General features: G+C 42.0%; 1 protein-coding gene across 2 annotated transcripts in view; it reads left to right on the top strand.

Annotated features, from left to right (window-relative positions):
• The window catches only part of RORA (RAR related orphan receptor A), a 691,178-nt gene that overhangs the window by 604,325 nt on the left and 69,686 nt on the right, over nt 1-17,167 (top strand). Inside the window, exon 1 of one of the 2 annotated variants that reach the window (XM_036903045.2) lies at nt 638-822. The exons of the other annotated variant lie outside the window; for it this stretch is intronic. Coding sequence (XP_036758940.1) covers nt 792-822 — 31 coding nt within the window. The 5' untranslated portion in view covers nt 638-791. Of the gene's footprint in view, nt 1-637; nt 823-17,167 lie in introns of those variants that run through there. 2 annotated transcript variants of the gene reach the window in all.

Raw genomic sequence — 17,167 nt, 5'->3', positions numbered from 1 at the left:
GGTGGAGGGGGGCGGGGGAGAGGTGTAAACCCAGACCTTAGGTGTTGGTGTGATGAGAGTCACCAACGCCCTGGTGGGCGGAGGGCCCCCTGCCCAGGCCCCGTATCTCAGGAAAGGCTTGTAAGGCACTGACTCCACTGACTCCACTCCCGCGAACCGCCCCGATGGCTGCGTTCTCCGAGGCCCTGGAGGGAGCTCTACCTTCGGGATAAAGCTGGGGCGCTTCGAGAAATTGGAAATGAGGGTGGTGGCTTCAGCCCCTCACACCAACCCCGTTTCCTCCAATGAACGGGGGAGCACTTAGCGCCCCCGGGAGCTCCGGGAAGGGACCGGGAGAGTTGGGGTCGGGCTGGTCGCCTCACGGGGTCGCCTCCAGGCGAGCGCTCCGCGGGGAGCTGCGTGCAGAAAGCACCCGGAGGGCCACAGGTGCGCGGGAGGCGAGAAGCCCTGGGGGCGCGGGCCGGGGGTGCGGAGGGCAGCGCCGGCCGCGGTGTGCCTGCCAAGCCGCCGCGGCTCACCTGCCGGCGGGGGCGGGGCGGGGCGCGGCGCTGGGGCGCGCCCGCCTCCCGCCCCCCCGCCCGGGGAGGAAGCGGAGGGGCGCGGTGTAAACAGAGCGGCGGCCGTGATGTCAGCCGGTCACATGGAGCCTCTTATGGCTCGGGATGGCTCTCGGCGCGCGGGCAGCTGCGGCAGCTGCTGCTGTGGCTCGGGCGGCGGCGGCGCGGCGGCGACAGAGGGGGCTCCGGGGTCGGACTATCCGCTCTCCCTGCGCTCTCCGCACCGCGGCTTAAATGATGTATTTTGTGATCGCAGCGATGAAAGGTGAGCCGGGAGCCCCGCCGGGGCTGGGTGGGCTGGCTGCTTCGGGGGCGGGGAGGAGGGCGCGCAGGGGGAGGGGTGGGCGCGCCTGCCGGAGCGCACGTACTGCCCGGGGCCGGACGGCCGAGCCCCGCCGGGGCCTTCCGGGCCGCAGCGGCGACGCCACCTGAGCGGCGCTGCGGATCGGCCTGCCTCCTGCTGGGGGCAAAGGCGCGCGGGCCGAACCCCCTCTTCCACCCTCTCCGGCTCCTGTCAGTCGCCCGCGTCTGCCTGGCACCCGGCGGAGCTCCCGGAAGAAAGTTTGCTGGGAGTCGCCGCTCTTCTGGGAGGGGGCTGGCTTGGGGACCTCGGAGGACGCCGGGGGAGCCCGCGACAGCCCCAGGCCCGCCGCCGGGACAGGCCCTGCCTACGCAGGGAAGGCGGTGCGGCCGGGCCGAGCCGTGCGTGCCCGCGGACGCGAAGTCATCCCTAGGGACTGGTCAGCGCCCCGGGCCTTGCGCGGCCCGGCGGCCCCGAGCGGTCGCCGACCGGGCTTGTGTGGCGGTTTCGCGCTGCGTCCCGACGCGGCTTCTTACGAAAGCGCCCGGGCCGAGCGAGACTGGCTTCTCGAGCGTGCCAAGACTCCCTTGGCGGCCGCCCGCAGCCTCAGCGCACCCCGACTTGATACTTTGGGGAGGGAATGGATTGCGGGGAGGCAACTTAACTAGCCACAGGGTTCGCGGCAGCAGTGGAAGTTGGTGGTGAGGACCGATGGGCGCGGGTTCGGCGGCGGCCAAGCCTCCTCGCACTGCCTTCCGCCCTGATCTGGATTCCTTGGCCGAACTGCTTGCGGGATGGCAGGGGATACTGGTTGAACAGAGGACTGGCTCGAGGTCCTCCCAGGTGAGGGGGGAATGAAGTCTGGCACTTCAGGGCTAAGTTTCTAATAGGAAAGTCAAAGTTTTGGAGGTGTGCAGGAAGTCCGAGAAGCCGAGACAAGCTCTTAGGACTATTGCAAACAGCCCCGAAGAAACTCAGCCCTCAGCACACTGCCCGCCTGTGCGCCAGCAGGTTCCTCCGGGGAGATTATCTGCCCGAGCGGCTTGGGAGTGGGGATTTGGAGCTCCATCTGTTTGCGGCGCGCTGGGCTCTCCTAATGCGCAGCATTTTTGCAGACCCAGACTGTCCTGCGAGTTCTGCCCATCCGTGCGGGCGCCGGGCGCTCGTTAAATGTTTGCTAGGTTGAGGTTTTGTTGCAACCCAGGCTGAAGGACACCAGTTTGGTGTCTGCGCTGCGTTTACTTTCGGATCACCAAGCTTTGCCTTTCTTCACTAGAGATTGGGTGGCATCTCTTTTATTAATTATTAACAGGCCGAAACGTGCTGGACGCTGAGATGAGCTGCTTGAGATGAAATCTATTCTATACGACATACCCACAGCAAATTTTCTTTTTCCCTGTGGTTTGCGGGAAATTGGATTTAATGATTTTTAGAATATGCAACTGATAAAGTAAAAGACAGGAAACTTCCCTGTGATCCACGTTCTCAGTTAAAATCACTTTGGAAAGGAAAAATGTTAAGGTTTTCTTTCCGACTTTTTATGTAAAAGAAAGCTATGCTCTTCCCCTCCCTCTCAAAAAAAACTTTTATGCTATTTCCTGCGTTTCATTAATCGTGTAAGAGTAAACGACTCGAAATGCCTTCCTAGTTAAGACATTTTCTTCCGTTTTTTTCTTTAGATTATAAAATAGATTTTGCTGTTTCAGAAGGTGCTGATGCCAGTCCTTATCCGTGTTATTTAGTATAATGTGTGTTGACTGAGACAGGTTAAAAAGCTAAGACTATTTCCCCTAATAAACAGTAACCACCGAGTAATAAGGAAAGTATGTTTCAGTATTTTAATTTAATTTTGATGTTTCCAAGTACCCAAGCTTTTGCTTTCGTAGCTGTAGTATAAAAAAAGTTGTGTATTACCCTTTCTGGTACTATGTCACCACCACCCCCCAAAAACTCTAGCCCACACATTTGTCAGAGTGACCTCTGGCTTCCAGAAGATAATAGAGTCATACTATTATCATGTGAGAAAAATAGTTCAGAGGTATTGGCAATGCAGTTTTTCTATAAGTATGTGTGAGAGAGGGAGAAATAGAATACATCTCAATGATTAGAATATTTCACTCCCAATATCATCCGTAACATTCTGTGTTTTAATGGGATTATCTTGCTTTGCTGCAAGTTGAAACTGAAGAAAAATAGTTTGTGGGAAAAATGAGGAATGCTGTAAATGTTTCCATATCAGGTTTAAGGGGGAAAAACTGGCCCAGAATCATATTAAATACTTCCTTACTGCCTCGCAGTTTTAATAGTTAAATTGGTTCCATGTGTAAGAGAGTTTGTATAATTAGATTTTTCTTGCAAAACAGAAACACTCTTTACAATATAGCTTTTTTGGGCTTGGTATGTGTATGCATGTGGACAGGGGAGGAGAGAACAAGTAACCATAAAAGAGAAACATTCTCTTTGTTGGCTGATTTACTGATGTTTTTAAACATCAGTAAATCAGGCCTTTTGAACTCACCAAAGGAGAAAATCCTTCCTCGGCGTTAGTTGTCAGAGAAGTTTAGGCTTAAAGTGACTTCATGCTTAGAAGTAATAAATCTTCATTTGAGCAACTCTAGTCTCATCCTTCACTTTTGTTTTTGTTCAATTAACAACAAAATTCCAATACCATTTGGATTGCTTCTTGGGCAAACAGAGGGAGCCAGCGATAACATTTATAATCAGGGGACCACTTGTTCTGCTCATCATAAAAATGCATTGGCCAAATGTCAGGCAGCAGCAAGTGCTGAAAGGAAATGTAAGTGCTTCATCAGTTTCTGTAGATTATATACCCCTTTGCTTATCTGAGTGCTCAGCATACGTTTGTGTAAATGGAGTTAGAAGAGTGAAGGGGAGATTAAGGGAATTTCTGTCCCATAATAGATTCTTCCCCCATTATAATTTATGGGCAAACGCAAGGCATCTTTTGAAAATACTGTATATGTTAATGATTAATACTATTTCCAATTACAGTAAATCTGATTTTACAGTTTTCAAGAATTTGGACTTTTTACCAAATGAAATTTGAGGTTTATTTCTGCTCTTATTTCAAGCACCGTGTCAGTGGTATCCCTTAGCTTGGATTTCTGTTCCGTTTTTGTGACCTTTGATGGGTGGGATTGGGAGAGGATGATGGCCAGATCCTGAAAATAGACCCAGATGGCTGCTCCACTGAGCAAAGTACTTATCAGGCAAAGCAGGGGAGTCAGTTCTTTTAAAATCAAAGGGATCTCTGAATCTATTGGTCCATGTGGGGGCAGGGGTTCCTCAGACCCTCTGTGCAGTAGAGAATACTTTTAACGCGTTGTTTTCATGAACAGCCTCTTTATTTTATATATTTCAATCACATCACTTGAAATGCAAAGCAACATCATATTCAAGTAAACCACTTTGCTCTGGATTTGAATTGAGTCACATATACTTTCTTTAATGCTGCCCAGTTAGAAAATAATACAATTTCTAAATAGAAGTAATCCATATATATATATATAATGTGATTTAAATGTTAGGGTTTTCTTTCACCTAGTAGATATATTGGTAAATATATTAATAGTTCTCACCGGACTCCCCCACCTTTCCCTCCCAGCCAAGTGAATCACAATAAAGTGGATGAGATCAGCAAGTAGATCATTGCAAAACACCTGCAATAGCACCCAGCCACTTGGAAATTTGCTCTGGGACGCCTAAGAAAATATTTACAAATGACCGTTTACTGGGAAGAGAAGTTACTGGAGGGATGGACAGATGGTCAGATGGAGATAGGTCTGCAGAGGTAGAGCTGGAGTTCAGTTTTCTTAAAATTCTCAAATTTTAGCAATCAGTAAAACCCACTGTATGGTACACATCTAAGAACACTGCAATAGAAATGTTTTGTGTATGCATTCTCAATATTGACAGCATTTAGGATGTTTGAAATCAAGGCTGATTTAATCGATGTATTTAGGAATTTTTAAAACCATAGACTTTCAGAGTTAGCTATACCATGTTCTTCTGCTTAAAAAAATAATAATTTGGAGAGGTGCACCAATGACAACATGGGTGTGAACTGATATTTGATACTATCACAAAGACCACATATTGACCATTTGAGGAATCTCTCCCCCTTCTAGCTCCTCCACTGAGTCATGAGCTTTTTGTATCTATTAGTATTGTGCATGACTTGATGGAACATGCTTTTTATACAAATTGTCAGAGTGCTGTGTCCAGAGATAAGAGGTCTGAATGGACAGGTAGTAGCATATATGAGCAAATAGGCAAATGCAAGAAAGCAGTTGAAATCTTTTGTATTAGATATTCTTTTCAAAGTGACATTTGATGGTCCACATCATATTATAAGGAGATAGTATGATAACTTTAAAATCTTTGCTCCAATGAGTTTAAGAAGTAATGTCAAACCTGTTCCCTAAGTCTGCCCGCAATTTCATTTTTTCCTTTTGTTTTTATTGCCTCTAAAGTTTTCTGGGCATTTCATAAATAAATAGAGGGATGATGTTAATCTATATTTGTTCTGTGCTCTATGTTCACAAGCATTCTTATCTCATTTAATCATCCTAAAAAATCCCTGATACTCACGGTTTTTGGTTGAAGAAATTAAAGCTCACAGAGGTTGTGTGTCTTCCAGTTGCTCCATGGTAAGGCTGGGAGTAGGGCCCTCATTCCTACTATCTTCATGCTACCTGCCCTGCAGGAAGCTGAGAAAATGTCCTGGATATAACTTTGTCTCTAGTTAGTGGAAATTATAGCTCTGGTGTTTATAAGGGAAAAAACAGATTCAATTATGTAATGCTTTGCTGAGCCTAATATCTTTAAATTACTATTTAATAAAATCAATTTGGTACAAATGGGATTATTCTTATTTGTTTATCATTAACTCTCTTCATCCATGATTTTTATTAAGTCAGCTTGTTGTGAGAAGATCAGGTGAAGTGTAAGCATTACATTCCTAGAGAATACAGAATAACCATGAAGTGCAGCTAGCCTGTGTAAGCTACCCCCCATCATGGAACTGAGCTAGGGATTATCTATATGCTCCACTTATCTTTAGGCAAAAGGAGCATTCACAAAGACATCTTCTAATTTGAATATGCCTTTGTGTAGCAAGAAGCCCAAGAGTCTACTCCTGAGTGCTGTCCTGATTGTTGCCATGATAGCTAAGGGGCATGACTCTGGACATATTCTTGAGAAACCTGTGTTCTTTTAGAAAATCACACCAGGAGTAAAAGTTTCCAAGTAGATAGGTCTGCAAAATCTCATTTCTCACTCGATGAGTGTTTACCTTTCAGGCAACTGGATTGAGGTGTGTTTGTCTAAAAGCAAATGAACATTATTTCACAGAGCCTCAGGGAGAGAAGAAACCTTAAAAGTCACTCACGTACATGTCCTATTGGCATTTGGTTCCTGTACACAGCATTCCTGCCAAATGGTTGTCTGGTTATGCTTGAACACCTCCAACGGTGGGAAGCTCACTCTCATTAGAGATAGCTTATTACATCTTGAATTAGAATATTATTCTTATATCTAGCTTACATCTCATCTTTATACTTTTAGTCCGTGGATTCTGATCCTTTCTTTGAGGGCTGTTGGAACATACTTAATTCATCTTTCAAATGAAAGACAGTTATTTGAAGACAAATGGTATCTCTCACTCTCACATATGCACACACACACACACACACACACACACACACACAACCTCTCTAACCCTTCATTTTTGCTGCCTTCCACTCCATTTTGTTCATGGTCAGCCTTCCCATTAATCTTAGTCAGTTTCTTCCTGAAAACACTTCAGTTTGTCTAGAACCTCTAGAAATTTTAGTGCCAAAAGTGGAACCCAAGTACCAGTTGTGGTATGATTGCCTTAGCACTTAAACTGCCATGTAGTGAAGACTAAAGTTTTTAAATTTTGTTTCACATTTTTAAAGCTACACAATAAGCTAGGCTGTATGTTTAAGCCAACTAATGACCAGTCTTTGTGATATCAATGTAGTTGTGAAAGTGGACTTTTGACCTATTGAGGAATATTTTGAGATGAACCGAAGTTGATTATTAAATATCCAGGAAAATCAAAGATATTGAAAGAATAATTAAAGGAACATTGGAAGCATTATGAGATGTTTTTCTCTGAAGCAGTGTGTCAGATCCGAGATAAGGCTGCCCTCTAGCGGTTACTTACTCATGGAAAACAAAGCTGTAATGGTGCCAATGAATTTCCCATCAGGCCAGTGGAAAAGGTCAAAGGTTGAAATCATTTTCTCATTTGCAAAAGTGTAATTCATTGTTTGTATGTGGTTATTAGAAATATAATTGTGGGGGAGATAATGCATTTTAAGTTTCAAAGGAAGTAAGGGAAGCTTTGGGGGTTTTTTTTAGTGTAAAATAGATTAAAGCTTATTTATAAAATTGTGCTGCTCCATATTAAATTTTAAAATGTAAGTGACATTTGGTTTGTGTGTAAAAAATTATATGACCTTTACGGTAGTCCTTGTATCTTATTTGTTTCAACCTCAATCCTATTCCCCTGTGCTCAAATATTTTTTTAAAAAGAGGTTGTCAGTCATTTTGATCTGCAAAATTCCGTGTTTTCCCATTTTAAACCTAGAGCTTTTTTTTCCCAAAAGATGAAACACTTAGAAATAAGTGAACTATTGTAGCTCTTTTGGGCAATAGAACAATTTTGAACATGGATGCAAAACTATTAACCCCTTGGTTTCTGAAGACTTGTGGTTAGATCATTTCATTCATTTCAGTATATACAATTGGCCAAAGAAATAGAGCATTTGTTACATAGGATTTTAGAACACTATATAGAGAGATATGCATTCATTTGCATAGTTTTTAGGATAATAACACAAGTGAATTGTGAGTTAAGATTTTCGTGGTATATCTCGTGAAGCAGTCACAAAACAATCTGATTTCTTTGTTAGAAGAAGAGAGATTAGTATTGAAACTTCCCATTTCCTTAAATATCATTTAGGAAATGATGCGACACAGCAGAATTAGAATGCTAGTTGACATGAATTCTGTATTGCTCAAGAAGTCAAAGCTCCTGAGCTGAGTTAGAATAACCAGGGTAATAATAATGATAGGTAATCACCTATTATCAGGATTTTAAATTGCTCACTTGTTCCTACTAGAAAGATGAAAGTATATTGTTATCTGAAAAACAAGGAAGGTTAAAAAAAAAAAAAAGCAGGGAAAACGTGCTATAAACCTTTCCATTGTAGTATAAAGGTGGCAGTTCCGAAGTGAAGACTTGTGGTTAAGTTTCAGATCAGTTATTGAAGCAAACCGTTTTTCAAACTGCACCACCCAGAAGTGTGATTTTTTTCACCACATGAGAAATACTCTCTTTTTCACAGAATGTTATTTTCGTTTTTCAGCTGTCAGGGTTTTTTTTCTTTTTCTTTTATTTGTTTATCCCATGTCATATCTTCTGTAGAATTCGGGGTATAAATCATTAAATCCATTTGTTTCGGCAAATACTTATTAAATGCCTACTGTGTGCTAGGTTATACAATTGCCACCTGTGTGCTTGTGTAGATCTAAGACACCTTCCTCCCCATCACCTCTTAGGCCATGAATCAGCATTTAAAAAACACACTAAGAAACTGGCAGCCACATTGCACCAGAGAAGAAGACTATTGGGCTTGTAGGTTTGTACTTTCTATGAGCTACAAACCATTTAAAATAATGGTGCGTTTGCAACATGCAATGAAATGTTAATATAGTTGGATAAAGCCAATCCTTATACTTACTGGTGAACATGATTTCCTTCCAAATAAACCATAGGTTAGCTCTAAAAACCTGCCGGAAGCAGTGGTTCTGACATGGTAGAGTACAACCCCTAACCCATAAAGAGGCATATTCCTGGGTCCCATCTGGAGAAAGGCTGTCTTCGAGCCTGGTCTTCTAGACCCAGGAAGGTGTGTATTTAAAAGTGTCTCAAGTGTTTCTGCTTCAGGTGGAGTTTCATTCTGTGAAACCTAGTCCTCACCTGTCAGAGCTGGGATGGGCAGCAGGGTCCTCTAGTCACCTGGAAAACATTTAAAAAATAAATGCCCCTCCTTCATCAACAAGTGCGCAGAGCCTGCTTCCCATGGTCTGGGGTGAGGCCAAGGAATTTGAATTCATAAAAGCTCCTCTGGTGACTGAGGATCAGACAGGTTTGGGAACCACTGCCCTGGTTTAAAACCCTCTCCTCTTCCTAGTGAGGAAAGTGAAGCCTGGAAAGGTAAATGGCATTCCGATATGTATAGGCTTCCCTTTACTCTGCTGAAATCTCCTTTCAGAATGGAAAAGGTGCCCCAAAAAGGTGATTTCTTCCATTATTTGGATGTTATTGACACACTTGAGATGTTCTTCTGATTAATTCTGGACTTTCACTCAACCAGGGTGTAGGAGGAAGTGGGCAGATTCCAACTCTGTCATTGCAAATGGCCCAAACAGGAGAGGACTCTGGGGCTGCTGGGGCTGGAAGTTCCTGTGATACTTTCCAAACACTGTATTCCTTTTCTGCATAAATCTTGCCTGGGAGCTCTGGCCTTCTCGCACTCAGTGAGCCCTGGACAGAACCTTGCCACCACGGTGACCAGCAAGTGGGGGCAGGTTGGGGATTGTGTGCAGGTGTCAAGGCCAACTCCAGTGCAACAGTGATGTCTTCTCTATGTTGCTTTTGTCAGCAACAAAGTAAAGGATTTAGAGCCCTCCAAGCTTGTCAGTTCTTCCTTTCTGGGATGTGATGTTTCTCAGGCCCTGATCATCTGGAGTGTATCTGCCCGTGTCCAGGCACTGGAGGTGGCCAAGTCAGAACGAGGCAGACCCAACACTGCCTTGGTGCCGCTCAGATCCTCATCTGCTCAAACATAAAAAAAAGTAGAATGCCCTGGTTGATGTGCAGAAGGGCGACCCACTCCCTTCTACACTGCAGCTCCAGATGCCTCTTTGGGAAACGGCAATGCTCTCTCCCATTACTGTGGCAGATGTGCCACTGGGGGCCATGGAGGCAGCAGTGAACACAACACTCAGTTTCTGGTTTGTGAGTGTACATTCTGGCAGGGAGAGGTGGATAATACCTAAGTAAACACGTAAATAAGCAAGGTAAATACAGACCCTGACAACAGCTAGGCCTACATAACAGCAGTGTAGTTGTTTAGAAATCTTTACAGCCTCCTGGATGAACCTAGGGAAGAGAATCCAAGAATTTTTCTAACCTATGATGAACATTCAGCAGTGACCCACCTAGGGGCTCAGAAGTCCTCCGGTCTCTTCGTTCTCAACCTCACGTGCATGTTAGATGGTCTAGAGAGCTTTTTAAACATACTCAAGCCCAGGTTCCTCTCTTCGAGGCTCGCATTGTATTGGTCTGAGTTGAGGCTCAAGATTGGTAATTTTTTAAGCTACCTAGGCAGTTCAGTTTGAGAAAGTCCTGGAGCCCAGCACCCTCACTTTACACATGAGCCATTGGTCCCCAGTGCAGGGAAACAGCACTAGATGGTGGAAACCCCCCTGTTTTAGGTGGGAGAAAATGTGGATCCTCCCAGATCTGCTGCTCAGTGATTGTCAGGGTACATCAGCTGCTCACTTTCCCCATTTGTTAAATTAGGGGGTTGGACTTGATAGCCATCAAGATCTCTCCCAGCTATGCCATTCTATGAAACATTAATTCTACTAAAACATGGTCTGGTTTCTTCTTGGACGAAGCAAACAAATGCCTTTTAGTTTCCTTCTTCCCTATCTCAACTCCTAGTTGCTATAGCTGCCTCAGCCAGCTAATCAGTTCCTTTTGAAAATGAAAATTTAAGGTAGAAAGAGGTGATTACTTTTTCCAACTATTTAAATAAATTTATGAACAAGCAAGCCTTCATTAATATTAGTAATAAATATGCCCAGACTTAGTTCTGGTAAATTACAGTCATACGTTATTTATCAAATCCTAGCCAAAAGCTTTTTCCATTTTTGATGGTTGAGTTAAAACTAAGGAGTTTGGGGGCAGAAAGTTTGCTTTAAAATGGAAACGCAGGAATAATCTTAACCATTGCACACAACAGTAATTTTATTCCTTACCAAATATTCCAGGCCAGAAACCCAAAGAAACTGAGTTTCTCCTAATATATTGTTTGCACTTTAATTAGCAAGCAGAAACAGTGTGTCTCCTGTTGCCAGCTTAGAAAAATAACAGAACTAAACTGCACCATGAAAAATATTCTTGTACTTCCTCGTTTGAGGTCCAGTATCTCTAAGAACTTGGGTTTCATCGAAACATTTATTCAGAAAGTTAGCAATTCATTATAAACCAGCATGGTGTGATGTAAGCACCTTAAATTTGTTTTGTGTGTGTGTGGAATCTCCCAGTGGGGTTTGATAGTATTCAGCAGTTCCAGAAGTGATAAAGGAGTTTGGAAAGTAGGTCTGATAGTAACTGGTAAATGAAATTAGAGCCATGTCTTTTTCAACAGAGGCTTTTAAAGGTAAGCATGTTGCCTATTTTGCATCTATGTATTTAAGAACTTGTACACTCGTATACACATCCATATGTTTGCCTTAGACATTAAATTATGAAAAACCAAAACCATCTTCTTCTAACTTAAGTTGCATCCATAATAGCAAGCAGCTTCTGAAAATGATACTGTTTAATAAGCAATTGATTTGGTAGAAATGTATTTGAAAAGCAGTGTTTCTGTCACAAGCAAAATCATGTAGAACAGAAGTGTTTGGCTTCTGCTATTGCAGAGAAACAAAGTTGTTTAAGATGAGTTGAGATATCTCAAAGTTTTGGCAGACTTACTAAGCTCCCTGCTGCTGTTGCGTTCATAATCCCTTTCAATGTGACTTGGAAGTTACTATGTAATTTCAGTGGCTGCTTAGGGGAAATATTGACAAAACTATTCATTTTGACTGTTAAGATGGCTTGAGCATTTTCAGAATGTTTTCACATGCTGGAAATATGTTTTGTGCTCAGTATTCTCTTGTTGAAGAAGGTTGGTTTCCAGCCATCTGATGATGCCTCAGGGTGTTTACAGAAAATGTGGGTGCTGTAGTTATATTTGAGCACAGCCCTCCTCCCCCAACAAAGATAGTGTGGTAATCAGCAGGAATGTGAAAACATGTATTTAAGGATTGATGCTCGTAAAAGAAGTGCCGTAAAGAAACATGGTTGTTCAGATGTAAGAAATGACTGACAGCTCTCCTTGTAGGCATGCTAGTAACAATAAAGTCTAGAAGTTCGACATCAAAGCGCTCACAGCTTACTTCACCAGTGACTTGCACATCAAAGAGGGAGTGCAAGACAAAGGAAGTGCACTGAGCTATGTGTCTGCCTCATAGCCAGATGCTCAGGGGGAGCTCCCAGAGCCCCTTTGGTGAATGCAAAGTGATTTTTGCAGATCAGCGTCTTGATTTCATAAATGACCAGGAATATAAAAGCAGGGCAAATGAGCGCTGTAATTGCTCCCCATCACTTTAAGTTTGGTTAAGAGTCATCGCAGAAGAGATTGGCCTCTCTGGTTTCCTTAAGTAGCTCTAACTTCATGGGCAGCTCTAACTTCCCCTAATATATTACAGGGAATTATTCACAAAATAAGAGTATAAATTGGGTACATTTCAATTTGGTTGTTTTGAATTACGCTTGAGAACATAAAACTGGACCTAAGCTTTTAGAGTTTATACACCTTTTTTGTCTCTCTCACTTGCGTGCCTTTAAATTTTTTAAAGCTAACCTTGTGGGTGGATTTTTGCTGAATCAGGTGTGCGTTACTTAACAGGTGTGTGATAATGAAATTTAAACCTGTTTAACCAGCTCTTAATTCACCACCAGATCTGTGCCTCAGTTCTCTGAATCAAATGACTTGTACTCCAAGATGCCAGAGGTAGAACAGGAAGAAGAGTCTGGATTTGACTTTCTCCACCCCCTCTTGATACTAAGTTGAAAATAAAGTTAATCATGCAAGTATTATGGGTGGTTTGAAATAATGTGCTTTTTTTTTCCCCACTTGCCTTTGAAATTTGAAGTTCTTTTTGAGTTCATCTTCAGTAATTTACTCATTTTTAAATGCTATTGAAAAACAGTAGTGCTCTGCGTCGTCATTAGTAAATACAAAGCAGCTTTCTCAAGGCTCTAGGGAGACCTAGTAAACACAACTGTGTTACTAATTGATGCTATACTGAGCTGACAAAAGTAGTTATCGGTAAACAGAAGTTAGAAAGCAAGAAGTTAAAGAACTATAGGGGATTATGTAGACATCAAGGGTTGGAAATTATAATAAGGCCTCTTTAGGGGAGCATTAATTTGCATGTGGCTGAATTAGGACGCCCAATTATTTCTGAGGACATTAGTGAGAGCTCATGTGGAACACCCCTGAAGTGAAAGCTTTGGGAGGGTTGGGAGTTTGGTGGGATAGAAAGGGAACTGAGCAGGTCATATTTCCTGTAACTCAGGATAGTTTTCCCAGTAGCTTGTTAGAGTAGCTTTCTTTGTTAGAGAGAAAAATGCTGATGAAATCAAGAGTACTGCGATTTCTTTGTTCTGAACAGACAATTTATGTTGAATTGCCAAAATGGATTTTTTTTTGTTTTAAAGCAGGGGGAAGGCAGGAGGATGGAGATAGAAATAAACCTTTTAAATCTCCTTTACTTGAACCCCGCAAGGACATATGCAATGAACAGATGAGAAAATGGATTTATATTGTTACTTTTCTCTGCGGATATACTCTGCTATCCTCAGAGTATGATCCTGGCACCTCTGGGGGTTCCCAGGGCCCTTCCAAGGGCTCTAAGAGAGAAAAACTATTTGTGTAATTACACTAAGATAGTATTGCCCTTTTTACTGTACTGACCACTTGCATTAGTAATGCCAGAGTGTTGGTGGGTAAAATCCCTGGTGCCTTTGCAGGACTCAAGGCAGTGACACCAACTTGGACTAGGAGTCCTTGATTTGGTATTACTGTGGACTTGCTATTGACAAAACATTACCAGGTTCAGTTAAGAATGTCCTTGATGAAGCAGTAAAAATTAAGTGTATTAAATGTCAACCTTCGAGTACAAGTATTTTTAATATTCTTTAAGACAAAATGGGAAGTACACATAAAGCACAGGAAGCCCTTCTGCTCTAACCCGAAGTAGTATGTATGTCTCCACAGAAAAGGACTTGGCCGTCGTTTGAGTTAAGAGCTGAACTAGCTGCGTTTTGGAAGAATGCTATTTTACTTACTAGAATAACTGACTGTGGTTATATAGACTTAGGTATATGTTATACATTTTCTCAAAAATGAACCAAGTGAGCCTGTCATTTCAAGAAAAAATGTTGGCAATATTTATTGCCCATAGATTCAAGCTTTCAGGCAAATGTTAGAATTTTGGAACACTTGTATCCAACACCATGAACATGACAGCTCCCCAGTACTTAGAATTTTCTGATGATGTAGGGATGATACTAATAACTGTGATTACCTGATATAATCCCACTTGGTAATGAAATATGCCAACATCTGGAAGAGCTACATTACTCAGTAAACTAATAGTTTCCCAGTGACTGATGCATGCTATTATAAAAATACGCATGGGTAAAAGATTCGTTGAAACTATAAAATAAACCAATGTATTTGAATTTAACAAAGTACAAAAAGTTACTGATAACTTTGCAGGGTTCAGGTACCATATTCCAGCAACTCTTTAAGAAACCACCACTTGTTGAGTTTTAGTGTAGTATCAAAGGAGAATATCCAAGATTATCTGAAAAGTCGATTGAAATACTCCTCCCTTTTCCTGCTATATATTTGTGTGAGGCCAGATTTTCATCATGTACTTCAACCCAAAGAACACAATAGATTGAATGGAGAAGCAGATATGAGAATCTACCTGCCTTCTATTATGCCAGATATTAAAGAGACTCACACAAATATGAAAAAATGGCATTCTTATTAACTTTTTTGTTTTGGAAAATATATTCTTCATAAAAATACTTTTTAATACATAATGAGTATTGTTATTTTTTAATTAAACATAAATGTATTTAAATGTTCTCAGTTTTAATTTCTTGTACAGGAATTACTGATCCATACCCCATATAAACACAAAAGCTCTTTGGCACTTTTAAGTATGTAAATGGATCCAGACACCCAAACGTTTGAGAACCAATTTACTCTAGGAGATCCAGAAGATTTTGTAGCAAAGCTCAAGACAATAATAGAAAGAGCTTTACATTTAAACAGATTTGTCAGAGAAGCCATGAGTTACATATTAAAGCACTTTCAACATGAATTCCAGAACAAATTCTCTAATTCCCTTTTTCATTTTAAAGTTTTCATCTTCAGTCACCATGGAGGACCAGAATCCTTGCTGATGTCAATTTTCAGAGTTTTTGTTGTTTTCTAATACAACAAATTTGGCATAAAATTGTGGTTTACAGAGGCCTTAGATCTGCAGTGTACATTAGCAAAAATGTAGTTAATTATTGCTCTTTGTCTTTTCAGTTTGGACTTGCACTCAGGAAAAGATATTTTGTACAATTAGTACGACTTCTAGAGCTATCCCAGCTCCTGGTAGATGTGAAATTTCTGCCACTAATGTGGGCACTTTGGGGACTGTTTTATTACACTGTGTAGTGATGGAAAGTCCTCAAGGTCCCACTGCCACACAAGTGATGGGACCTCCATCTGTGGCCCACCATTTACGCTCCCTCAGAGCTTTTCCTAGAACAAAGAGTTCTTCCCAAATATCCACCGGCACCTAAAGCATGCCAAGAACACTGAGCATTCAGCTTAACTTCAGATGCACTTGGCAGAATCAGCTCCATTATACTAATTAAATGTAGGAAAGTCCAACCTTCCCTGATATTTTTTGTGAGAAATAACGTGCAGCTAGAAGACAGCAGTGCTCAAATCCTTGTTCTTAATTTTATAATCGCTTTGCTGGCATCTAATGTAGAGACATTTACATTGCTCTTTGTATCTGAGCTGTCTGCCGCTTTGTTAGTATCAAATAGCGGGTATGCAGGTCTCGGCTCCATTTGGGTTCCTATCAACAGGCTGTCAGCTGAGTGAAAGTAAATGCATTTTGGCACACTCTTTATTTCCAGGGTCTTGCTCCTAACTCTTGTAACTAAGAGTCGAGCTGGTGCCCCTGGAGCCAGATCACTGTCAGAGTATCAGATACCTCGCTCCCGGCATGGTTTTACTAGCCAATTATGGGTACAGGCCGAAACACGCTCCCTGTGTAAACAGAGGTTGTGCTGTGGCCCACAGCCAGCCTGGCCATGAGAAAAAGCACCTCACTTCCTCTTGGGTCTGCCCAAAATCAGGAGAGCTGAGGGGAGTGAGAGGGCCTTGTTTCAGAACAACTTGCAGTGATAATGTGGGGGAAGGATGGGAGTGGAGAGGAAGGAAAAAAGATAGCATCTTCTCTCTGCAGAAAGGCTGTTGGGAAGGCAAAGCTCTAACCTTTGTAAAAGGGGTCAGAGAAATAACTACGTGCCTACTCATAGTTCAAACAAAAACAAAACTTCCTCAAAATGTCAAGATAATTATCCTCTTTGTAGGAAAATAGCTTTTTCTAGGCATTGTATTTTATTAAATTTCTAGCGTGTTCCTGCTAAGTGAACTTGAAATAATAAATTTTACATGTTAAATTTTGTATTATTCAATAGTTTTGACCCAGTCATAGAGAAAACTACTAACTGTTAAACTAAATCCTTTTTTTTTTTTTTCCTTGATCTAAGAATGTTCACTCTGAAAATTCGTCAAGCTTACATTTATGATTTGGGCCTGTTGATGTATGTTGTACTTCAATAAACTTACCAAGGTAGAAGCATTCTAAGACTTTTTTTTTTGTAAATAATATATTCATGGTACTGGAAATATTCTCTAGATTCAAGGCTTCAGGATTTTTCTGTCATTTAACACACATTTTGTTTATTCTCGATTCCTTTGTACCAACACTTCACAAACATAAAAATTGAATCTGTGACCTTACTGAGGGGAAACAAAGGCATTTATATATGTCAAATATGTGTTGAAAGCCTTAACTCTGTCACGAAGGCCTGATGGCAACTTTTATGGTTTGTTTGTTTTCTGGCATTGGTTTTTGCGTGTCCTGTGTGGGAGGTGATAGAAATGGAATCAGAAGACCTGGTGATACTGATAGAAGAATAGGAAGTTCTTCTGAGATTTACTGCTTTCGGTGGACTTTTGAGCTCTTTACCCAGATTTCTGGCTCCGGTAAGCATGGCCTCAGGCAAAGTGGCTATGTTCTCAAAGTCTATCATATTTTCCCACTGCTC

The sequence above is a fragment of the Manis pentadactyla genome, chromosome 11 (genome assembly GCF_030020395.1).
Source record: "Manis pentadactyla isolate mManPen7 chromosome 11, mManPen7.hap1, whole genome shotgun sequence".
NCBI lineage: Eukaryota > Metazoa > Chordata > Mammalia > Pholidota > Manidae > Manis > Manis pentadactyla.
Note: the sequence above shows the minus strand (reverse complement) of the source record. Positions and strands in the feature narration are given on the sequence as shown.